We start from the raw sequence: 25,287 nt of genomic DNA, 5'->3' as shown, positions 1-25,287 counted from the left end.
CTTTGCTGCAGCTCTTCCATAGTAGAAATACTCAAACTCAACTAAATCTTACCTCCAACTACTTGTGCATTTAATACATGGTAAGCACACTAAATTAATAGATCGCAGGATCACTTTTGAGTTTCTTAAAATCAGAGTGAATGAATAGCATGGAGGTTCAGAATGTGCTAAAATATCACAGGACATTCACATCATTTTGAGTTGAAGAAGGAAAAACAATCCCCTGAAATTTGTTTCTTCCAACGCATTTGAGCCATACTTTTATCATATAAAGTCACTGGCTATCCCCTTACTCAACCATCTGAATATGAAATTTGGTACATTTTAAAAGAAATCAAAACATTGGAGGTAACTGAAACACATAATCATGTATTGTATTCCTTTACTATTTCGTTTATCCAAACTCCGAACTTATATATCAATGAAAGAATGTAACAACAACAATTAAGAAAAAGAAAGAAAAGGAAACAGCGATGAAACTAGCACAAGGGTGGAACGATGGACATTGGTACTGACACATCCCCAGCAAAACTTGAACCATGATCTGACATTGAATTGCCGGAATATCCATACCCGACTCCCCATGCTCCCACCGGCAAAGTTGCAGCTTCACACCTCTGGCAAACTCTAGCAAGTGATGCTGCCTTCCGTCGCGCCCGCTTTGTACCCGTAAAGAGCAAAGTCTGAAGCAAACTTGCCAATGCTGGTGCCCTAGCCACCCTCAATGTAGCAGCTGCCCCACCACTCCGGCATAATTCAAGCAATGCCACGACAACATTCTCTTTCCCCATAGGAGTCCCCCGTCGCATCATCCCAATTAACCCAGCCACTGCCATTTCCTCCTTCCCAACTGCTTCAGCCCCAATTGGCTGTCTAACTAGTAAGGCCAATGCACCGACTGCCTCCTCTGCCGTTCCCTCAATTCCTAGTGCCCCTACCAGGGCTGTCATTGCTCCGGACTCTATCATTTTCTTGCAATTATCTTCATGAGTGGACAAATTAAATAGAGCAGTTACAGCATCCTTCTTCCCTCTTGAGCTCCCCTCTCTCAACAGTCCTGCCAAGGTCTCAACAGCCCCTTCTGCATTTGTGATTCTCTTCTTGTAGTCATGAACTGCAGACAAGCTGAAGAGTGTTGCTGCAGCATTTTCCCTTGCCTCTGTTGTGTGCCCAAATCTTAGAATCTCGACAATTGATCCTAAACATCCTGCTTCCTCCATTATCCGACTCTTGTTCTTGTCATGGATCGATAGATTGAGAATTGCGGTCACAGCATTCTCTTGTGCAATTGGGTTTGGGGATGACAGTAACTGTCGGAGAAGAGGGATTGCCCCTGCTTCTGCAATGCAGGCACGGTTCTCTCTTCCAGTTTTAGCCAGCAACCGCAGCTCACGAACAGCGACTGTTTTTACCACCTCTGACCCATTTGATAACTGTTGAATTAGAAGCTCAGCTGTTGCTGTGTTAGCTTTGATTGCAGCTTTGGAAGCTGCAGCCACTGCAATGGTTTCCATTGTCGTATCTGGACTATCTGATGGATCAAAATGTATCCCATGAGCGGAGCACCACTGGGAGATTAGATTTCTGAGAGCTCGATTTGGCACAAGACGAGTGTGAGTAAGCATCTGTCCTGTCTTTGGACAGCTGCAATGCCCTTCTTCCATCCAATGGGCTATGGAAAGTCGATCATAGGTCTGCCCAGTTGAGATTATTACCGGGTCTCGCATCAAGTCCAAAGATATTGGGCAAATAAAATCCTTTGGAATTGGAACACTAGATTCACCATTATCCAGAGAAATAAGACCCTTGTTCGATTTCTTATGGTTACCAGTTCCCATTTCTTCTTCCTCGAAGCCAAAAAGCAAAAATCTGCAATACCTTGTAAGGGCGACAAACCCATTGAGTACTGAGACAGTCGGTTCAACATCCCCCTCAAGATTATAAATCTGCTCTTCCAGGAATTCAATCTCAGCTCTACAAGATTTTGCATCTCGAATCCCCAATCTGTCGATGAAAAGAGTACGCAACTCTTCCTGATCAGGAATATGTCCCCGCTCAAACTCTTCAAGGAAGGAGAAGAGCTGAAGCCTCAGCATCTCATCACGTTGATCAATAAATAACTTGGCTTTGCTTGACTGGCTCTGCATAAGCTCAATATGCTCTCTGATGTCCAGAGAGAGCTCGAGCTCTTTCAACGGGAATATGTCGAGAAGCGTGGAGATCTCCTGGTTGAGGTCGTGGAAATGACCAGAAATCGAAGAGTTCTGGACGAGGAGCCATAACCTGCTTGCCTGAGAGCAATACTCTAAAAGAATCTTCGAACGATAAATGAGAAGATAAAGTTCCTTCAAGCAAAGAACGGCAGTGGAAGGGAGTTTAGACCCAGAGTCCCTGAGAAACTCAAAGACGACGACGAAATTCTGTATCTTTCGAATCAGAGATTGGGAATTCCTGCGCTGGAAAGCCAACAGACGATTCGAAAAAGACGAGATCAGCTCACTGCCTAGAGAAACGAGTGTCTGAACAAGCGCGACGTCGCTTAAATGTACCGGCGCCAAGAAAGCCTCTAAGGAAGGCGACCTTCGCCTCCGTAAAGACGAGAATATAGCAGCTGAAGCCATTAAAAGTCGGGTCAAATTAGGGTTTCAGTAGCTCCACTTGTTCTTCACAGAATCTTCTGAATCCGTTCAAATCTTCTCTTCCGAATGAAATAGGTACTGAGAAAACCGTTGAAACCCCAGCTCTGCCTTACGGATCAAAATTCACAGATTAGAGCACCGTACCCCCTTCTTATCAAGCCTCAGCCCAGGAGAAGAACAGCCAAAAAATATAAAAAATTTTTTTTGACAAAATCTGATTTTAATTTCTTACAACACGAATTATAGAGAATCAAGAAAAGGAGGAAAAATTCGAAGAAGCTAATGAAAGGTTCTCTTACAAGTTACAGGTTACCCCTTGAATATCGTTGTTGTATGGTTGGTTTTGATGAGTAGAATGGAAATCTTCTTCAAGAAAAACTTGCAAAGAGAGATTTGTTCTTGGAAACCCTTTTAAACAAAGGATTCAACGCTTTCGGCCATTTCCGCGTTCTGAAAGGGTAATTGGATCGATTTTCTTCTTACTTATCTTCCTCGACATTTCATCACAAGACGGAGCAAACCTTCTCATGACAATGACTTCCATTTTTTGGTTGACGTACTATACGACTAACTCCTAATCCCTTTCTTTCTTTCTTTTCTTCTTTCTTTTTTTTTTTTTTTTTTTTTTTTTCTTTTTCTTTTCTCCTCTCTGTCCTTCATCAACAAGCACTGTAAGAAACCAGATATACCCCCAAAATAGTCGAAACTTTTCAAGAAATTACTAGATCTGTCCTTAGTTTATCCTGACATGACGTCACTATAGGATCGTTCGGTCAGTTTTGACTTTTACAACCGATCATTCCGATGGGAGCTCGAGGAGGCAATGACTTCTTAAAAGTACAACAGTGGTCGTTCCACATATTTTTTGGTTCACCAAAATGCCCTTCAAATTAAATATTGTTACATACAAAGCCACGACAACAAACCAAGCTCGACAAGGAAACCGTTTTTGTATATAAACCGGTTATTCTCAAGTAACCCATACCTAGGGTGTTTCCCGCCAAAAGAATCTTACGTAACGTACCGGTTTGTCTTTGTGGTATCATCGCCCTCATTCCTTTCCCATGTCACATTGCAAGCGTGTTAATTCCTTACGTTTTATGTTAATCAATCACTTCATGAAGAAACATAAACTCTAAGAAATTTAATGGCCCAAATCAATAAAAGTGTGAACCTTATTAGGTCGGCCAACCAATATAGTTATAAGTATTGATATCAAATCCCTGCATAAATTGTGGTCAATATCGGTACATTATAGGTAGAATAGGGTGGAATTGGATTGTATTTAACTGATTTGGATTGCGGCCTGATCCATTTTTGGCCGATCCACACAATCCATATCAGTAACATATCGATATCAGCCTCTAACTATACTGTTTCTAATACTTAGAACCATGGTCCAACCTACAGGTTGGACCATCACATGGCTCATGGGCTGACCTTCAAAAACCCAAAATCATGGGTGCTTTTTCATGGGTAATAATTATGTGGGGTTTTGAAATTTGAAGGGGCATTTTAGTCAACAAAGAAAGAGTTAAGGTAAATAGATAATTAATGCCAGCCAACCTGAGTGACCTGACTATATAGACTAGGTAGGCATGATTCTTGCGTGGAAGTGTTAATTATGAACCGTAGGATTAGTGTCAGAAATACCAGGTGATGATAATAACACGAAAGTCAGAAAAAAGTGGGGTCCAGTACGGGGAGGTGTTGAGTGATTCCTTTCCCATTTGGTAATTTGAAAAGACTAAAGAGGAGAGGAGAGGAGAGGAGAGGAGAGGGCAAGTCGGGCCAGGATTGACTCAGTGACACGGGAAAGAGGGAAAGAGGGAAAGAGGGAAAGATCAGAGTTCGATGACTTTAGTGACACGTTGTTTGTCACATGGGAGATAGGAGGTGGGACCAATAGTTATTTTTGTAGTTACAGCCGTTACGATTACGCCACGTAGAATCATAGTCAACTAGATGACGTTACCGACAAGCCAAAAGGACGCGACAATTAATCCTCCTCCGGTGATGCGCTGTTCTCAACTACTCTACGTCTCTGAATTCTCAAAACCTTTTTTCTTTTTTCTGGGCTTTCAAAGTCAGACTCAGACGGCTTGTCGGCTTTCACGAATTTCTTTCTTTTCTTTGTTTAATAAGATTTGGGGCTTTAATTTAAGTGTAAAATAATATATTATTAAGTATTAATTAATGAAGGATTAATAACTAAGGACCTAAAGGAGGAGGCCCGGCATAGGATAATACATCGAGAAGGAAGGATGCTGCCACGTCATTGTAACGTTTTTAGATGCAAAGAATGATGGCAGGTCTGACGGTGTATGATAGCATCATTAAAGCCAAGTGGCGCACCAGCAGAGCACAGCTCAGCGCACTAGAGCTGGAATCTAATCGACAGAAAAGTTACAGTAAGTCAGTCACACATGACACAACATAAACCCCCATGAGTGTTATGTGATATAAATAGAACTAATATTGAGAGAGAGAGCGTCAAAGGTCAAATGGTTGAAAGCAAAATGTGGAACACTACAAGGAGGATTGATTCTTTGAATGAATTTATTTATTTTTTGTTTGGGGGTAAAGGATTCTTTGATTTGATTAAACAAACTCGTTGGGTGCGGTAAGACTCAGATATGGATGCATTTATATTAGTGCATTGGAATCTGGTTGCAATTTGGCATTGGATTCAATTTCTTTTGTTAAAAAGGGCAAAAATAATATATAAATAGGGGAAGCGTTCTCTGTGGGGCACAGAAGCCAATGAGAGTTCGAGCTGAGGCATCTATGGGAGTGGGGTGGTCATTTTGTCCCATCCTATGTCTGGGTTTGGCTTGTGCCCTACCACCTTTATTAGTGGAAAAAGAATGTTGCTTGGTTGCATAACCACCCTGTCTCATACAAAATGAAAAAATCCCCCTGGTCAATGCCTTTGTGTGTTTCTTCGACCAGCACAAGGGCCATGCAATTGAGAACCATTCTTTTTTCCTATATATTTAGGGATAGAGATAGACACACCGATCGCGCAAGTGGCACGAGTGGGTTCTCTCTATCTCTCTCAACATGATTAAGGATGATCATCATATGATGTTTAGTTTTCCATTTTCATAGAGTTCAGAAGCTTTCTATATTTAGATTTCTCATACTGTTTTGTTGTAAAAAAATTGTACAAATGTTAGTTTACTATGAAGATTTGTTGCTACTTCAAAATTTTCCTATTTTTTCACCTTGGTTTGTGTGTATGTGTGTGTGTGGGGGGGGGGGGGCGCTACGTGGTCGCATGGCCTGCGTGGCTCCTGTGCTTAGACATAGAAATGTGTGAAAGTACAATGCTGCCCCTTATGAAAAGGTGAAAATCCTACCCATGGTGATGGTTGCACGTGTGCTCTCATTGGCCAACGCGTGCGTACAAGTTCTAAAGACCAAGGCAGCGATCTCTTTCCCCCCTTTTTTTCCATATATGTTAAAATAAATAGTATAAATCCTATTTTACAAGAATTTTTTTTTGTCACATTTCTACAGGGAAACAAGCGAAACCATAAATGCAATTATGATAAATTGTAAAAAATTATATTTTTATAATGTACAATTTGATTGTGTGATGGTGTGAAATGGCATTGCAATTTTAGGATTCCCTACTCGGACAATGTGAGAAGTCATTCTCACACCAATGGTTTTTTTTTTTTCAGGCATTACTATGTTGTCTTCAATCAATGATTGATAAATTGATCATAATTTTCTCATCTGAGTTTAGATTAATCTGATTCTTGAATCATATGAAGGAAGATTAAAAGAGCTACAAAACTCATGGGTATTGAGTTTTGCCTTAGCCTTTTCATTTTCTCTTCAAATAAAATAGATATTTTTAAAGCATCATTTTAATCATATACCCTCTCATGCACCCCCTTTGGTGGTCTGCACATCCTTCATTATCTTAGATTTTTCAATAGCCTTTTTTAACTTTATTTAGATTGAAAAAAAAAACATGTTTTTTTATATTAGATTTATTTTACACAATTATATATTATACATATAATTCTTAATTTTTGGTTAAAAAGTATCTATTCCATTCTCTCTGTGCAATGGTCGGAATGAACATATTATCTGTCCTACGTGATAAATATTTATAATAATAATTCACCTTAATTAATATTAAAAACATCGTATTACAATTTCCTCTTATCGTTTGCAATAACAAGAGCAGGGTTTTAAAAAAAATGGAATTACTAAATGCTATTCAAGCATTAACGATTAAGATCGATAGAAATCGAGATCGGTGTCAACTGATTCCAATACAAATCGATCGATTCACCAATCCCATTCCCAATTCTTGAAACCATGAACCAAAGTCATCAAGAGCTTTAATTGGGCAGGAACAAATTCATCTTCTCAAAAAAATGCCAATGGATTTTCAAACCTTACTTATCTCCTTTGAGACTATTAACAAACGTTACCAGTTCTAAAGTCCAAGGTGTCATTGATTACAACGTGTACCATAAACCAGAGAGAGATAAACACAACTGAGCTGGAGAGTCAATGGGTGCTATAAAATCTAAAAATTTCTAATGGTGCTAAAATTCCTGGGAGAGTTTTTAGTCAATTCTTAACCATTCATATGGTAGGACCCATCTTCCGTGTTATACAAAAACTGTCATTTTCCAACTTGATTTCTCTCAATATATAGTCTGAACTGTCTTCCATTCAAAAACTCCATTTTTCTTGTCCTAATTTTCCATACCTTTCTCAATGGGAAACTTTGAATAAAGATGAAAATGGACCCAAATGGTGAGGTCACTAATCAATATTCCCCACCACTTCTTTCTTTCTTTGTCTATGGAAATCTGTGGACGAAAAAAGGAGAAACTCAGAATCCACCCACTCGCATCTATAGCTTCGAAAGAGGTTGGGAGAAAAAAAATGATGATCAGAAGTTCCTTCCACTTTTGCATTAAAACTCTGTTTTGACTCTCAAAAGGCATGTTTTTCTGATTCTTGTAAAGATGAGTGAAGTACCGCCATCCCTTTCCACCTTCTCACCCGCGTAAGGAGTTTCAAAACTATGTTTATGAGTAATCAGTCTCCCACCTTGACTTTCCACAAGACTTTTTGAAGTCAATGTATCTAGCATCAAAGCTATTATTGTGTTCCCAAACTCTAAATAGGATTAGCTAGCCCAGATATGTTGGTTTTCAAACCATACTCTTGACAATAGATGGGTACTCTGTAGGTTCTGTTGGTGGGATTCTCTTGTATTTGTTTTGTTGGGTCATTACATTATAAGGGTGAAATTATAGTTATATGGAAATTAAGGTTTTTAGGGTTTTGTTTTTTTGTCTCTTTAGGGAAAACCTAATTAGAGGGTCACACAATGAGGTGAAGTGAGTAATAGAACTTTTCTGGTTAATAGAAAATTCTTTGATTCTCTTGGGTGGATGTATGCGTTAGTGTCAAATTCCAATAAATTTCTCGTGTTTGTATTTGAATGTCTGCAATTTTTCTTTTTGGTATTTGTGTTCTTGTCCTAATGGTGGTATTATAATGAGGTTCATCAGAGGCTTTGTATGGTACAGATTAGGCAGATTTCTCTTTGTTGGAATAAATTGTACAAGTTCGTGCAAAATCAACGGTGGTCAATGCTAATCATGTTCGTTAACGTTGATGGTAGTCATGGAGGACAGACCAAATAAATCAGATGGCGGTAAAGGGTTCAAGCTTTTCCATAGAACCCACTATAACAATAATGAGTGAATAATATTCTTACGTGAGAAAGGCTCTTAGGAAGAAATCTTACAAGCCAAACTAGAGTTGAGAGACTAATGAACAACACAGTCCAGTTATATCTTGAGTATTACACTCTTTGCAAGGTCATTGGGTTGGCAGATACTAGAAGAAGTTTAGTAAGCTGGAGAGAAAATACAAGTCCAAATCATTGATAAACTGATTGTTTTTTAAGAAACAATTGTATGGCCTTTGGTTGTCAAATGGAGCAAACATTTAAGTGCACTTAGATGAGTTCAATAAGATACTGGCCAAATTATATACTCTAGATGTTAAGATCGAAGAGGAGAACTAGAGACTTCTCTTAGCTTCACTATCTCCTTTATTTATCACATTGTGAAAGTTCGGTAATGAAACACAATAGAGAAGTAATGGTGAGGGAAAGTCAGAAGAGGGTAATGCTTTGGTTAACATGTGTAGATCAAGATAGAGGCAAAACAAATGAGAGATAGGAGTCATCTAGCCAAAAAGGTCGCTACAAATTGAAAGGTTGCAATATAAATTGTTATTATTGTGATGTGGAGGGTCATTTAAAGAGGAATTGTTCAAAATGTAAGGAAGATTTTAAAAATAAATAAATAAATAAAAAAGGGAAAATGGAGATAAATCATGCAATAATGTTGTCATGGAAGGATCATGAAATGATAGAGATGTTCATCTCACGATTTTAACAGCCACAAAAGCTACTGATTGGATTATAGATTTATAGATCCGGATTGTTCATTTCATATGTATTTAATTAGGGATTAATTTGCAACATGTCATTCATGTGATAATGGTATGATCAGAAAGGCAAACAATGATGAAAGAAAAATTGCTAGGACTATGACACTGTGAATTCGCATGTTTGATGGGATTATGCAAACTTTAATTGGGGTTAAATATGTTGGATGTAAAGAAAAATCTGATTTTATCGGAAACATTGGATTCAAAATGTTACAGATGTTCATCAGAATGTGGAGTTCTTAGGATTTCTAGAAGGGTCATAATTGTGATGCATTGCATGAACAGATTGGGAATCTATACAAACTTTTAGAGTGCTAAAACATGTGGAACTACTGTTGGAACTTAGGAAAGAGATATAGGTAGACAATGAAGACTACAAACAGTTCAAGTTATGAACAAATACAAATCTAGAAAGAAGCAGGTCTCTTTCGCTTTGGCTCTTGTGAGTTAAGTAATTTCTCTAAACTAACTTGCAGGAGTAAGAGAGGTAGAGTCACATCACATCATGCAATAGTAAGCTGTGTGGGAACCATGCCAGGGTGTAGGTAATGCCGGTCGGAGTGTGGTGGACACGTAGAAATAATATGATATTTGCAGAAATCGACAGCAACATGGATTTTCTTCAAGGTGACTTACAAAACTCAAGCCAAGGTGAAGATTTGTTGGGGTTGTGTCTTTTCTTCTATAGATCCCACACATAATTATCACTGAGCTTGTATATGTGTTATTGTATTGGTTTTGGGTCCATTATATATACAAATATTATAACATTGTAATTGTGTGAGAGTTAGGGTTTCTAGGATGTTTATTTCTTTTCTCTTTGAGAAAAAACTGTAGTAGAGGATCATAGAATGCGGTGGAAAGAGATGTAATACTTTTATGATTAATAAAAAATTCTTTGATTCTCTCATATTGATGTAAGCATTCGTGCCGAACTACAATAAATTTCTTGTATTTGTATGTGGTTGTCTGTGTGTTTTCTTTCTTGTGGTTGCACTCTCGTTCTAACAGATTCTATCTAAAAAAATAATGATAAATAAATAGAACCATAAGAGGATTACTCTAGGAATACTGAATTCCCCATGAACTAGAAGATGATGATGATAGAGTTTCTTTATATTTTTAGTGGAATTAGGACTTCGTTATATTAATGATGAGATTCTTTGAATTCTAAATACGGCAAATTAGGATTTCCTTGCAGTAATTATGAGATTCTTTGAATTTTAAATACCATTGTCTCTCTCCAGTTATAATTGGATTTCATAGACTTGATTCTGTGATGAGCAAGAGGATATGACCCCAAAAAAAAAAAAAAGATAAAATGTCAAAGTAATTCCCACTTCACACCAACCCATGGTTTTTAGGTATCAGTATCCGACTGATACGTATCAGTATCGGGAATTGTATAAGTATTGGTATCAGTCCAAATCAAGTGATTTACGATCAATCTTTTCTTGCTGCTGATCGTAGACTACTCTCTCGGTGGTCGAGCGGATTTACCACTGGCATCCCTGTTGAATTTTGATAATCTTGCTGAGCACGCTATCCGTTGCTTGTTTGATTCTTGCCTCCGTTTGCTGGTTCGGACAGCTATTCCTAGTAAAGGAAGAAAGAGCTCTTCTCTAGCTGGATTGGCAAAGCAAGGATCAGTCGATATCGGATGGTTTTGCCCTTAAAAATACCAATACCAATACCATACTGTATTTTGACAACTATACCCTCTGTCTATACCGTATCTGTACCATTCACCAATCCGGTATGGCCAGGTATCGGTATCAGTGTCAGCCGATACCTAAAACCCTTCACCCACCTGATGCTTTGCCTCTAAAAATGTAAATCTAGATCCAATGGAGACCAGTCTCTTGACATTGGAGCAAAACGGTTAACATAGGGCCCTCATTTGATTGGAATGAAAAAGGTCAAAAAGCCCGAGTTTTGGTTCAATGAGGGAGCAGAGCATGTTGATGTCAAATTGGAATCCAAGAAATACCCATATCAGACCTAGTATAGCTACGAATCCCTCTTAACCCCAATCCCAATTCCAACAGTTTTAAGTGCAGGATCTAAGTTAAGCATTCTGACAAATTAAAAAAATGTAAAGGCCCATTTATTTACCCAGAAATTGGGTACTAAGCGGGCCTCCCACCCAAAAAAACACACAAGTCACCACATATCTAAAGCTCATAACCATTCTTGGGGTGAGTATACTTAAGTTCTATCAACAGCAGTATTCCCTAATTGAAACCATTTGATGAGGTGACATTGAAGATGATATAAACCATTCTTCCCTTACTAAATGAGGGAATCTCCAGGGACATCTGCTGCCCATAGAAAACAAGCCTATCACAACAGCAGAGTCTCACCTTAATCCATAATCCCTGGTATTCTCATATTTTCATAATATCATACTTATAGTCTTGATTATCTAATAACAGAATCTGTTATTTATTATAACTATTGCTAAGGTTTCTATAGATTCTACGTAAACAAGAAGGAATCCCCTTTGGTAGTATATAGATTATAGGTATTGAAAACAAAGAATGGGTTCAGAAAGCAAGAAAACAGGATAGAAGATGCAGAGACTCAATGGAGGCTGTGAATCGAATGGAATTGACTGCCCTGGTAGAGGAATCGAAACCTTCTGTCAAAACAAAGAGGAGGGATAAATCTATGTACATATGTACATGTCCTAAAACAGAATATGTGTGTGTGTGTATGAATCCTTCTATCAAAACAAAGAGGAGGGATAAATCTGTGTACAAATGTACATGTCCTAAAACAGAATGTGTGTGTGTGTTTAAGGCAAACATATACATAAGTCAGGCCCCTCCCTGTAAGAGGAATCTTATTCATGAGTTGATGGGCTCTACTCTTAACTAGACCAGGAAAATGTTTGAAAGGATAATTCCAATAATGTATTTTCCTTCTGTTCTATTGGACTTCTGGGAAAGATTTCCAATTGGAACTCACACTTTTATTTCTTGGTACTAACAATGGAGATCATTTACAAAAAAAAAAATGGTGATCAGTTTAGGAAAACCTGAATGGCGTTTGTGAGTACTTATAATGGCACTTCACATTGAAAACCTATATAATTCCCTTCTTTCTTGCACTTTAAGTTGCTTAGAAGACAACAGTGCAAGAACAAGAAAGAACTATATAAATGTTGTCCCCATCCCCCCATCCCACCCCAAAAAAGAAAGAACAAAAAAGTCAATGTCATTATCCTTCATACATATGCCACCTGTAAATATGAAGGCTCGCCATCAGGTCTGTGACACTCCCACATTTTCCTCTATGAATATGTATATTGCCAGTGTAAAAAATAACCAGTCCAGAAATCAAGTTCCTGTACATGATATAACAACTTTGGATACCTTACTGATTTCAACACTCATTTTTGTGATTTTGTTCTGGGAGTAATTATGGAGAAATAGTTCTCCAAATAAACTATTCACCTAGCACAGCAATTAGAAAATCTATAAGTTCTGACAAAATACCGGAAGGGACTTTCCATTTGATCTTAAGTTCTTAACACAATGTTCAAGTAAGGAATAAGAGGATGAACAGATATTTTTTTGTATAATTTGGTTTCCATCATCAAATATTTGCAAATTCAGTTTTAGTTTTAGTTTTAGCATTATAAATTTACTTAATCACTGCAATTTTTCCATTGATATCAACAGACCTCTTTGTTTCTCTCTTTACTTCTTTTTCAGCCTTCCCTCGGACACCTGGAAGAAACCATCATCACTCACAAGTAGTCCTGCTAAACTTTTGTTGTCAAAGCCCTGAGGTGCACTGGCTTACCAAAGTGACAAAAATTGAAAATTTTCAAACAGAATGATACCAGCAGCAATTTATTAATGAAAATCGTAGCATGATACTGAGCATTACAGAACTTGGAGATCCTTGCCAAATCAAGCAATAAAATAATATCAGATTCCTCTTAGAGGTGGTTAATGCAAACAAAATACCACTTTATGGAGTGTACTAGTCTGCAAAAATCTTCGCAATCATGGGAAGAAGAAAAATGTTATGCTTATTTTTTATGCAATTCTTAAGGATATCAGCATTTATGCATCAAGTCCGGGTTGATGATGCATCTTTAAATGATAATAAAACAAGGAAATGAGCTCAGGTACTTTAGAATGCATTCTATGTGTTTTTTTTCTTAGTTTGATAAACAGAAAGAATGAAATTTGCATAACAAACATTATACTGATTTCAGATGAATGGAAATTTTTTTATGTGGGCTTTTATCACATAATACCCTTTTGAAATTTCTTAAACATAAATAGTCTAAGTATAGGTTTTCTTCTCCTCCCCTCGCCCTCCCCCCCCCCCTTTTTTTTTTTTTTTTTTTTTTTTGTTCCCACTAGAAGATCCGAGAACTACGATTATTTTGTAACGCCACCTTTTCTTAATGTATAGGCATGATATTTCAGAGCAAATCCAATGAAAAAAATTGAAGTACAAAATGAACAAGTCCATAATTATTATTGATTCGCAAAAGCTACCTCAATTTCATCTTTCCACCCAACACTTTTCAATCGGTATAAAAATTAGCTTTATTAAAAATGACCAGACTGCTACAATTGGCTCTCTTAGTGGAAGGAGTATGAATAAATACAATACAATGCACGAAAGGCTTTAAGCTATCACGGAATTCTCCTGTAAAATTTCTAAAAATTACCTTTGTGATTTACTAGAGATACATCTTCCACAAGATACAAGCTTCAATAGAGAACGTGGTTTCCTTGCCTTCAGTTTCAAACATGAAAGCTGCAGAAAAACAATGCAGATCTGATCATAGTAAGAGACAACTATAACTTATTATGCAGCTTCTTGGAAAATCAATGCTAGGATTAGTTGCACCCTAATGAATAAAACAAAACAATGCAGGGAAAGAAGTTTTTCTGCAGTTCCTAATGGAATAGGTAACAAAGCGACTTTGCCGCCTACAGCTACTAAATCACCAACCCCCCCCCCCTCCCCAAGTCAAGCTGGTGCTTGTTGTTGCACCAGGGGCTGTTGCTAAAGCAGGGGTGTTTTGTATCCATTGAGCAAAGACAGGTTGTAATTGTATAGCGGTATCTGAAAACATATCTAGCAAAAACACACAGATAACACAAGAATTGTGAGGTTCATCAACAGTGTACATCTGAAGGAAATGACAATTAAAGAAGACTTTCCATTATGTGAAGATAGAGAGAACAAACCCAACTCAAAGCCTGCAAGCCAAGGACTCACATAGAGCAGTGTTTTGGAAAGCATGGAAGGCTTGCCTCAAGGCAAGGCTCAAGGACAATGGCTTGACGACTAACTAGAAAGACCCACAATCTCAAAGCTCAAAGTGCTCCAAAGACTTAGAAAGAGTTTTTTTATTTTTAATTGGTTTATTTAACCTTCACAAAAAATACTAGGGTGCTCAATAGATTTTATCATTTGAATATATTATGTTTTGCTTATATATACTTTAGTATGTAGTAATTTATTGCATGCTCATCAGACTTTTGTCTCCTGTTTTACGTAAGTGGAACACCTCGTGGCACTTGAAAATATTCGCACATAAAAAACCCAAATCTCAAACAAACTACAAGAGCAAGTTTCCATCCCAAAACACTTTGAATAGACAAGTCACAGAAAAGGTATGAAAATTATGGCTTTGAAATGGATAAATATTTCTATTTTTTACCTCCAATCCTGTTGTAATCAATATGAGCGTAACATGAGGAAGAATTGAAAAACTTACATGAAAGTTGTCTAGTCTAAATACTTTTATTTCGTATTGATTAACAAGATTGTAATGTTTCAGAAGAAAACTAAATTACATGAATAAGATAGCAAAATTCCCTAACAACAATAACTCAATCTGCAATTACAATTCCCTTTTCCTTGTTAAGAGCAATGATTATTTCTTAAACATCCTTAAATATTCCCTGTTAAATTTCTTAGATTTTACATTACAATTATTATATAATAATAATGATAATAACAAAAGTAAAGGATTTTTTTTTCTTCTCATTGTCATCATATTATTAACACAATGAAAACAACAATGCTAATGGTTTTTTACTTCAACAATTCGCACACCTAAAAGGGGAGGGGGAAAAAAACAATTTACTTTTTGCCCTGTAAAAGTAAACAAGAATGCATAAATTGTACTCAAGGTTTAAAGTGTCGGTATCACGTATCGTATCGTATTGTTTCGGTGGGGTAATTTTAAGAGACATATCATATTGTATCGTATCAGAAATACGTATCGCACACTATAGCTACGCATGGAAATGGTCAAGATACACATAGAAATAAACTTTTGGAGCAAAAAACAATATAAATAAGCAGTTTCCTTGATTCAACCAAACTGCAGTTTGTTTCCTTGATTTGATTCGTTTTTCAACAAGGAATCAAAGCCCCAAGCATGCAATTTGAAAGATATCACAAAATTGAAGTTTTGGGTGAAAACTTGTCAGTCCAGGTGTTGTTGATGCTTTTTGGTTTTTGGAATCACGATTCTGAAGTCACATGTGCCTTTTAAAGTGTGTATCGTACTGTATCGCACCGTATCGGTCGATACAATGCAATACATACCGATACTTTAAATTTTTTTCAACCCCTAACTCAATTGTATCGAGAGTATCGGTATGTATCGATCGTATCATATCGTGTCATATCGACATATACAATGTGATACTGATCGATACCATTTTTTTCAAAAAAAAAAAAAAAAAGAGACATCTCATTGTATCATATCGATACCCTGCGATACCAAGACGAGACGAGACGGTGCAATACATTAAACCATGATTGTACTCCTGATAAATATGGAAAATTAAGCATGATCAACAAGACATCCACTAATTTCTCATAATATGAAACATTTCTTTTTTTTTGGGACTGGTGGAGTGGCTACCTATATTGATACCAAGTAGGTCTCATTCATAAATAGCATCTAGCTCTTAAAGCAACAGAGGTTCAATCAAGTTTGGAAGATTCTATGGTTCAATACAAGTAAATATAACTCAGAAAGATAAATGTATGGTTAACATGGAAGCATTACCTTTCCTCTAGTTTCACTAGATGCTTTCCAGCACAGCAAGTTTCTCGATCTAGGTTCCAATCTCCTGTAGATTCCGGAAACAGAACCCAATTCAGAGACAATGAAAATATCTTCCCATTGCAGGGATAGGTCACACTCTTGCATAATTTGAAGTATACAAAAAATCATTCTTGAAGTATGAACCTTCAACAAAACTAATTATTTATCGTGTTATCTCCATTTCTTCGAATTGTTCAAAGTGACAAACACAGAAAAGTTCAAAACAAAAAGACAACTCTATAAAGTCTTCTGAGACAACCACCCCCCCCCCCCAAAAAAAAAAAAAAAAAAACCTCAGTGAAACAAGTCCCTTAAATTTTACTTTAATTTTACAAATTAAAGGGCAACCAAGTATACTGCACATATCAGCACAGAAGAAAATAAGATGAACCCAATTTGAATTCTTTTTCAAGCATGCCTAGTAATACTTTTCCCAACGTAATGAGGTCAGGAAGCACTCATCCTCACCAGTGAATAAAATAAAATTGCTCCTATAACTATTCAAAAGATGTAGAAGGGCGTCTATAAAGAAAAACAGTTATGCGGAAGGAAATCACAAGTCCATAACAAGAAAAGATATGCCAAAACAAGAAGAAGAAAAAAATGAAAAATAATGAACCTAAATAACATAGAGGTTCTTCTGAAGGGAAACATGACAGAGGATGTCACCATTGAATTAGTGTGGGATGATGAAAAGAAGAAGTGTTTCTGGAGTGCTGCTGAATTGGCATATGTCAATAAAATTGAAGGAGTCTTATAGGATAGCTACGAGACCACAATGTTTTGTGGAGCAAAAAGTGGGTAGAGTGACAATAGTGTGATGGATGAATAACAAATCTACGAGAGATAGACATGGATAGGAGCATAAAATCTACTACAAGTTGAAAATATTGAAACACAAACTCTTATCACAATCGATATAAATCTAACGAACGAGTATTGTTATAAATACAAGCACTTTCTATTTGTCATTTTCTGGCCATGTCCACACATGTCAGACACCAATACGCATGGAGACACTTCTAGATTCTTTAATCATTTTTCCCTCAGAAAAGCAAAGCAGAAAAATATAGTTGTGAAGTTGTATTTGTGTGAGGGGGGAGAGAGGAAGCAACAGATTCCCTATTGGGGAAGTGATACACATGGTTACATGTATTAGCACGTAAAGGAGATATAATTATGGTTGTGTACATATAAGGATTGACTGCACATGTAGAGATTTTAGGGTTATAATGTCAGGGGAAAAAAAAACTAGAAGATGCACCTGATTTCTACTTAGCTATTATCAATCAGAAAGCTTGCCAGTTTCTCAAGAGAAGAGAAAAATTTACAAGAAAACTAGGAATCAACTTCGTTAAGGTAGCCTAATGTGTCTATAGTGGAAGCTGCCCCAAAAGTAGAAGCATGTGCTTTTATGGACAGGACTCTCTTCATATTAGAATGTGACTACTCCATTGGAAGTATAGACCAATCTTGTGGATACAATCATGACACACATCCAGCAATTTGAGGCCCAGATAAAAGGAATGATACACTAGATAGTATTGTCAATCAGAATATTATAGCTCAATTTTTCATGCATTCAGACTGCAAGGATCATGATAGCCCTATGTTCCAGTCCAATTTTACCCAAGTATGAAACACAATCAAATTTGACACAAATCAAGGAAATGAATAATCAAGTTGCAATACGTACAGATTCTCGTGTTCAATATTTTCAGAAATAAAAATCGGCTTGCGTCTCGGCCGTCCACTTGGTTGTGTACATACTTCTGCCTGCTGAATTACATGTGCAAGGGAAACCTTGGTTTCAACTAAGCTCTGACCGTCCACTTCATCACGCAAGGATTTCTGATGAGAAAATGCTTCTTCCCCCATCCAAGCACTTTCTATACCTACTTCATCGAACTGTGCATTGTTATCTGCATGCTCAATGCACTCTCTCTCTCTGGGAGAAGCAGCTATTTCAACAATTTCACCTTTTGCCATCTCATGGGAGTCAGATTGCAATGGTTTCGCTTGACTAGAACCAACTGCTTTGACAGCTCTATCCTTTGAAACCATTTTACTCAAATGTTTCCTAGCTTCACTTCTGATTTCAATAGTCACAGCGGTTCCGAGAACAGATTCAAAAGCTTGTAAGATTTTTCCCCTGAATCTTTCCGCCTCAGATTTGGTCAGATCCGAGCTGAACATCAAATATACGATTGGAGCTGCAAGAAAGAACAACTAAATTAGTCAGTCAATCTAAAGTCCTTCAATAGGAGTAAATAGAAATTAAAAACTTGAATGATAGGAATCTTTTAAAAGGAGTGAAAATGTACTAAAAAGACATTTAGAGCTTCAATAAGTGAGACAACTGGAGGTCCTGGTCATGGTAAGGAACTCACTGAATGAAATTTTATAGAGGGGGTGGGGAGGATTATAGGCAACCAAAAATAGGTTAATATAGTTTCACACCAAAAAAAAAATTGATCTAACTAATGGATTATGTACACATGGCTTTACTATACAACTGCCCCCAAAAAGGCAATATCTATAAAGAAAAACTATACCAGTTTAGTACAAATATCAGTGATTTACATGTCCCCAAAGTCTTTACAAATGGAAACCTAAAAATGACTAACTTCATGCCATTATAGGCCACTGTGTACGCAGAATGAGGATACCTTCAAAAGCCCAACAGTTCCATCAAAAAGCACCATCAGACTAATTGGATTCATTCAACTCAATTTCCCGCCGAGGATGTTAGCTGCAGGAATGTTCCAGAAAGGAACTAATCAAACCCACTGGAGTTGACTAAAACAGCACCAGTGGGGGATTCAATGTCTTTCCACACCTCCCAACCATAATGGCAGCAGGAGAAAACATGAGGGCCAGAGTCAGCAACTCTTGCACCAAGGAAACAAGAGTTTCGAGATGGGAGCCCACTCTTGACATCAGATGGTTTACATATGGACGTCTAGAAACGTAGACCATACAAAAAACTAACTTGGATGGGAGTGGAACCATCTTCACCAAGAATTTTTTACAGGGACAAGAAGTGAGCGGGATTTTAAATAAAGAATCATATTAGAACTTGATTAACAAATGCCAATACTACGGAAACACCACACTAATGTGAGATTCTCCATTGGCTAAAAAAAAGCCGTAAAACCCTGCTAGGGACTTTCAAATTTGAATCTAAATTCCCATCAAGTTCTGCGACTTAAGCTTCATTTTGTGGAGCAAACGGTGAACACTATTTTTCTGCATGTCTTTTTCTAAATTGAAGGATGATGCCCAAATTTAAATATCATTGGGCATGCTGTGCAGATGCACATCTCAGTTAAAAGGACCTTTCTTTTATATTGAATATCAAAAATTTTATTAGCTTTCCTCAGAACAAGAGGAATGTCGATATAAGTCTGAAAGTAAATAACTAATAATATTGGGGGCGGGGGGGGGGGGGGGGAAGGTTGATAAAGAATAAGCATGAAGTCATAGACAAGAAAATGAGAAGCATAAGAGAAGTTAGGATGAAATTAAAGTTTTTTGTGTGATAGATTACAGTAACATGCAAAACGTTTTGTTGACCACTTGGTTGTCTAAGTAGTCAAGCTTCACCAAGAAGAACACACCATTTCAGCTTCAGGAACTGGATGATTCATTGGTTTTTTTTTCACTTAAAAAAAAATACAAAGGGGGGAAAAACAGAGACAAGAAGAAAGTAATAAAAATGGAACACACAGAAAAACCTAACCCATCCAAACTTTACCCCCTACCTTGTACTGCTAATATGGCAAGATTTCAACTTTTCATTAAACCAGTAATTTCAAGCAAGTCTCTGATTTCAATCCTCTTAATACCCATAAATAACACTGTATTAACTCAAAGCTCCTCATGACACTAATCCGGTGGCTACAAAGTTCCATAATTATTTGGGAACAAAAATTATAGGACAAATGAACACAAGTTCAGTGAAGTAGATGGCCTTGCCAACTGGACAAGTCCAAACCATTGAATGGCAAGGGGACATCATGTCTTGGTCAGGTGTTGAATTCTGGCCCCTGATTCAATTATGGAAAAAAGAAGGCTGCGTGGCACCCATGCCCAGACATAGGAAGGGTGAAATGACCGCCCCACCCCCAATGAAATAAATAATCCCACCTCTGTTGGATGCCCTCATTGGCCCCCATGCTGTTTCAGGGGCCATGCAGCCTGGCAGTGATCCCCCTCCCTTCAATCATATAGCCCATCTTGTATTTTGCACATTTCCTGTGTGTTTTGTACAGTTCAGAATTGTTCAAAGTTTTTTTTTTCACCATTTTTCTTTGCTTTATTTGACACTTGGCAGAGTCAAATTGGGCTCAAAATTGGCACATGTAGGGAAGAGTAGAAACTACATCTCACTAAAATTTTGGCCCCTTCAAACCTGCCACGTGGCAGATATGGCTGACGGAGCTGCACTGCAACTCGCCCAGATTTGCAGCCACTCACCCAAAAATAAGTATGAGAAATAGGGGTGGGTAAAAGAGAGAATACCCACAATAGAGTAACTGCCAGCTGCAATGATCATTCCCCAAAATGGAATGGTGCAACTTGAATCTATACAGCTGAAAATGATTTTACCAATCAGTTAACTTTGTTCAATATTGCATATAGAACACAGGAGTAGGGTATATCTTTGTAATAGGAGATTAAAAATTAAAAAATAAAATGAGAGAAAAAAAGAAAATTATTGCTCAAGAGCTGCTGAATATTTAAACAAATAAAATTAAAATTGGATGTACGTTATTATACAATATTTATCGCGCAGGTCTTTCTATAAGTTGCTTATGCAATGTCCAATGGAGTGTCTTAGTTAAGAATTGTTACACTATTCAAGACAAGTTTAACAAATTTTAATGTACGATAAAAGCACTAAGAGCAAAAGGCTGAGCTTATCAAATGATCAATTTAAACTTTCGAGGGTTCCATTTACTTGAAGTTAGTAATTTAAAATTGACATGAGAACCCTAATAGCTGGAGACATCTCCACATAAGATTATATTATGTTATGAATCATTGCAGGAGGAAATAATAATGATACAAAAATGATACATAGGCCAAACAAGTCAGAGGTTACCTGCACCAAAACTGACTGATTTCAGCTTTCCTTCTTGTTGCATAAACAGCTTTAGGGCATGGGTTTCAATCTTCTCAAGAACTTTCAACCAAATTTCTTCAATTCTTTTATGGCCTTTCCCCGAAGTATGCTCAGCACGTGCACTAGTTATATCAGTAAACAATGCAGATGTTCGTTGAGGAGGCACCCCAGTCTGTTTTTTCCCTCCTACACTATTGCTGTTGATCTTTCCATTATTGCAAATAACATCATCAGCACTTCCATTTTGGAGTTGCATCCTAATATTTGTTAACAAGGCCCTTTCGTTGTTAGACATGTCAGCATGATCAATGTTACTTTTCTTGGTTATGTCTCTCCGATTGTTATTTAGGACTGCAGGACTATGATTAAAACTAGTGTCTACAGAAGAACTAGGCAAAATATACTGCTGATCAGGAGCTAGTTGAAGCAGTGCAGCTGTTAGCCATGTTAGTTTGTCATTAGACATTCTCAGTTGTTTCTCAGCTTCGGATAGAGTTTTGAGAGCTTGACGCAGTTTCTCCATGTCTTCTTTGGACACTGAAATCAATGTAATCATGCATCAGTTGGACCGTGATGAAACATGAAATATAGATCAAAACTGGAAATTGAAAACCCACAGGTTTTTAGCAGAACTAATTCAACAGCAACCATTTTGGAACTGTAGTTTTCAAGCAATAGAAAGGAAAGAAACACAAAAGGCATAAGGAATACTGATCACGCAATCTCCGAAACTATGAATTGAATGTAAGCAAGTGTTATCTGATAATAAGCATATAGCAGGATGATTCATGCCTGCACATTTGGATGTGTCTCCATAAGCATGATTATGTCAAAATTTACCAGAACATATGAAAAAGTGTAGACAAAGATACGTAATCAACCATGAGAGACAACTAAGCAGTTGCTGATGAATTACAATTCCTCCAATGGTTCTTTAAACTAAAACACTGCCTCTGAAATGATCCTCAGCATCCATTCCCCTGTTCCACTGGTCTAGACTATCTAGGACCATAAAATTTCCTACACTATAAAGAACCTTTTCCGATTTTTTAAGTTATTCATTGCATCTTCTCCTGTCCCTTATGAACCTTCTAATTGCACCTATTACGTGAATGTTGAAAACCCACTGGAATATTGCTAAAATATAATTTTCTATTTACATAAAGTAAACGCAAGGGACAAGCGGATATGTACAATGGCAATATGAAAATATTAGAAGACTAACTGCTGAACAGAAAATATGACCCAGATACAGCGGAAATGCCAAAAAGAATTATGTAAACAAACCCAATTAGGTGGAATTCGGCTCAGATCATGTTGATTACCCCCTTGCGTGCACACACATGAAACAACACTGAAAAAATCGATTTGTAAGAATATAAGTGAAGATCTGATAGAAATTTCAGAACCCAATCTCATTCTTCATAGCTGATTATCAAGTTGCAAAGTTCTTTTTGACTTTTTGCTTTTGGTTCTTCTGTGAATTTCAACTTACAGATTTGGTCATAGCTAATCTTGGATGGGATCATATGGCGTGTTCATATCTCTTCATGCCAAACTTCTAATAGTCAGTTTTTATGCCAAGTATGATGGGTAGGTAGACAGTCAACGTTGGTTAATAGGGGTGCCAAATTAAACATTTTTATCCATGAATTTACCTCATGCAACATTAGGGGATTCAAACCATTACAGCAGGGACATAGGGTTACCTGCTGTACCACAAGTGCACTACCTCCTAAGGAAATCAACACTTGATCAAGCTAGTGAGCACAAGTTGTAATGAAGAATCGATCTTGAACCAGGGAAGAACCAATGGGAAATCAATCGCAAAAGCATCGCATATAGGGACAAACCAGTATTAAGAACAGAAATCTCTGATATTCTCTTTTTTTTTTAGACGTATGAAAGAAGAAATAAAAAGGATACGACCAAGGCTTCACCACCTGGCCTGTAGGAATGGAATAACCACCATACCCAACCTATTTCTTTACCACCATAGAGCTGGAGCCGCATCACTATAGTCCATGGAACAACATCATCATTGACCCAAAGAGGCAAAGCCAAGTTTCTCAATCATTCAAAATCGTGGGTTGTAGTAGCCTTCCTCTTGTATTCATAAAATAAGAAGTATGGGTTCCAAAAATAAAAAGTGATTGCTACTAAGGATCTGTATGGCAACTTTCCAAAAAATTGATTCTGGTGTTTTTTCTGATTCTGGGGGCAGAATTGAAACCGATTATGTATGTGTTGTCCTGTCCATTTCTGTGATTTTTTGAAACGGACCGGGTGATATAATAGATTCTGGCAAGGATTTGAGAAACACCAAAATGGTGTTTCTCAGATTTGAGAATCAATTCTTTGAAAAATCGGGGAAACGATGTCGACTTAAGTTAACGAGTGGCATTTTTGGAATTTTCCTTCAAAACGTAGCATTGCTCTTACTTCTCTTACGTCTAACCTAAACCCTGTCCATCCGGCATCCTCTGCAACTCTCAAGTTCTCTTACTTTTCCGACGAATTGAAACATACCGGCGACCTACTGCTCCTAGGCGAGAGGGGCACAAGGGAAGCTCAGTAGGAGATGGTCTCTGCAAACCCTTTTTGTTAACGTTGTGACTGTTCTCGAACCCTTCTTAGCTAAGGTATGGTGGAGATTGAAACCCTTTCTATCCATTTCTTATTTAGGGCATGCAGTTTCGCCAATATGATTGAAACCCTTACTATAATCTGCCCTATATCTACCTGGAAGAACTTCCAACAGAATTTTGAAATGTTTTTTTGTTTCTTTTGAAAGATTTTAGAGTAATTTGCCTTGATCTTAAAATTGCTCATTTGAAATCACTGTCCATCGAAGGCAACATTGTAGCCTCAGGCAAACCAAATTGGAATTAGGATCTGCTTATCAAGCTCGATCGATCTCTGCAACTCATCCCCCAACTTCGCTCTTCTTTTTTTCACTCTTCCTACTCCTATTCATCTTCTTCTATTTTTTATTCCATTTTAGATTTGAATTACCCCTATTCAAGCTCGATCAATCTCTGCAACTCATCCCCCAACCCAGAAATTTTAGATGAAAAGCTTACCACTTTGAAGAACTACCCCCTTTTGCTTTGATTCCTTCAAACCTCAGCCCAAACCCTTTTCTCTGTAATAGCAGAATCAATTTTTTACTAGGTTTACTATACAGCATTTGTTGGTACAGAATTACTCCAAAAATCCGGAAACAGAAAACATCGATTCTGACTCGGAACCAATTTTTTGAAACAGAATGGTTGCTAGACAAATCCTAAGTATCTTACAAAATAGCAACTCTAGGGGGAAAAAACAAGAAAGAAAGAAACAGAAAATAGTAACTACTAAGTAATAATTGAGTAACAACTAAAACCATTTACAAAAAATAGAAACTAAAGTAATAGTAGCTCTAACCGAATATTCTAGCAATCTTCTAGATAATCTCCTCTCTACACAAAGCACATGGAGCCCACACAAATCTTCATTCAATCTTCTAGAGTATCCTCCATGCAAATCCCCTCCAAATCTTCTAAAACAAACATTAAACACCAAAATAGAAACTAACTACTTAATCCTGTATAAGATTCAAATCTTTAATATTTGAACTCATAGGATTGGCCCATTAAAATAGTAAACCCCAAAATACTAAGCCCATGGTCCATATAACCAATTGGGCACTCAAATTAATCCTAACTTAAACAAAACTTAAGCCATTTGTTCAGTTGGACCCAATAAACTAAACCAAACACAAAACAACATGCCCATCTTCTCTTCTTACTTGAATTCTGTATCAAGTTGATCAGCATTCCCTCGAACAACACTAGTACGATATACCCAGTGGAATAATACACTCTACAGATAATAAGCTTCAAAACCTTAACTCATAAAAGAGGGAGGAGAGT

At 37.3% G+C, this 25,287-nt stretch overlaps 2 protein-coding genes and 1 long non-coding RNA gene across 3 annotated transcripts in view; 1 reads left to right on the top strand and 2 right to left on the bottom strand.

Moving 5' to 3' along the window:
- Window positions 1-349: 349 nt before the first annotated feature.
- LOC122649710 (U-box domain-containing protein 17) lies at window positions 350-2,780 on the bottom strand. The gene is made up of 2 exons (XM_043842952.1): window positions 2,728-2,780; window positions 350-2,693 (listed from the first exon to the last, which is right to left on the bottom strand). The coding sequence occupies exon 2, from the start codon at window positions 2,619-2,621 to the stop codon at window positions 480-482; it is 2,142 nt and encodes a 713-aa protein (XP_043698887.1). The 5' UTR covers window positions 2,622-2,693; window positions 2,728-2,780; the 3' UTR covers window positions 350-479.
- Window positions 2,781-13,698: 10,918 nt separating this feature from the next.
- Window positions 13,699-25,287, bottom strand: part of LOC122649708 (protein STICHEL-like 3) — an 18,676-nt gene continuing 7,087 nt past the window's right edge. The window contains exons 3-6 of the mRNA XM_043842951.1: window positions 21,353-21,910; window positions 17,942-18,458; window positions 16,207-16,270; window positions 13,699-13,928 (exon numbers count right to left, since the gene is read on the bottom strand). Coding sequence (XP_043698886.1) covers window positions 13,836-13,928; window positions 16,207-16,270; window positions 17,942-18,458; window positions 21,353-21,910 — 1,232 coding nt within the window. The 3' untranslated portion in view covers window positions 13,699-13,835. The remainder of the gene's footprint in view (window positions 13,929-16,206; window positions 16,271-17,941; window positions 18,459-21,352; window positions 21,911-25,287) is intronic.
- LOC122649712 overlaps window positions 20,472-25,287 on the top strand; it is a 22,825-nt gene continuing 18,009 nt past the window's right edge. Inside the window, exon 1 of the long non-coding RNA XR_006331321.1 lies at window positions 20,472-20,753. This is a non-coding gene — a long non-coding RNA (uncharacterized LOC122649712). The remainder of the gene's footprint in view (window positions 20,754-25,287) is intronic.

Source organism: Telopea speciosissima, chromosome 2, assembly GCF_018873765.1.
Source record: "Telopea speciosissima isolate NSW1024214 ecotype Mountain lineage chromosome 2, Tspe_v1, whole genome shotgun sequence".
NCBI lineage: Eukaryota > Viridiplantae > Streptophyta > Magnoliopsida > Proteales > Proteaceae > Telopea > Telopea speciosissima.
This window is presented reverse-complemented; position numbering and strand designations above follow the sequence as displayed.

Excerpts from the sequence above, each read along its gene's own strand:
- LOC122649710 (XM_043842952.1), bottom strand. The coding sequence starts at position 2,621 with ATGGCTTCAGCTGCTATATTCTCGTCTTTACGGAGGCGAAGGTCGCCT.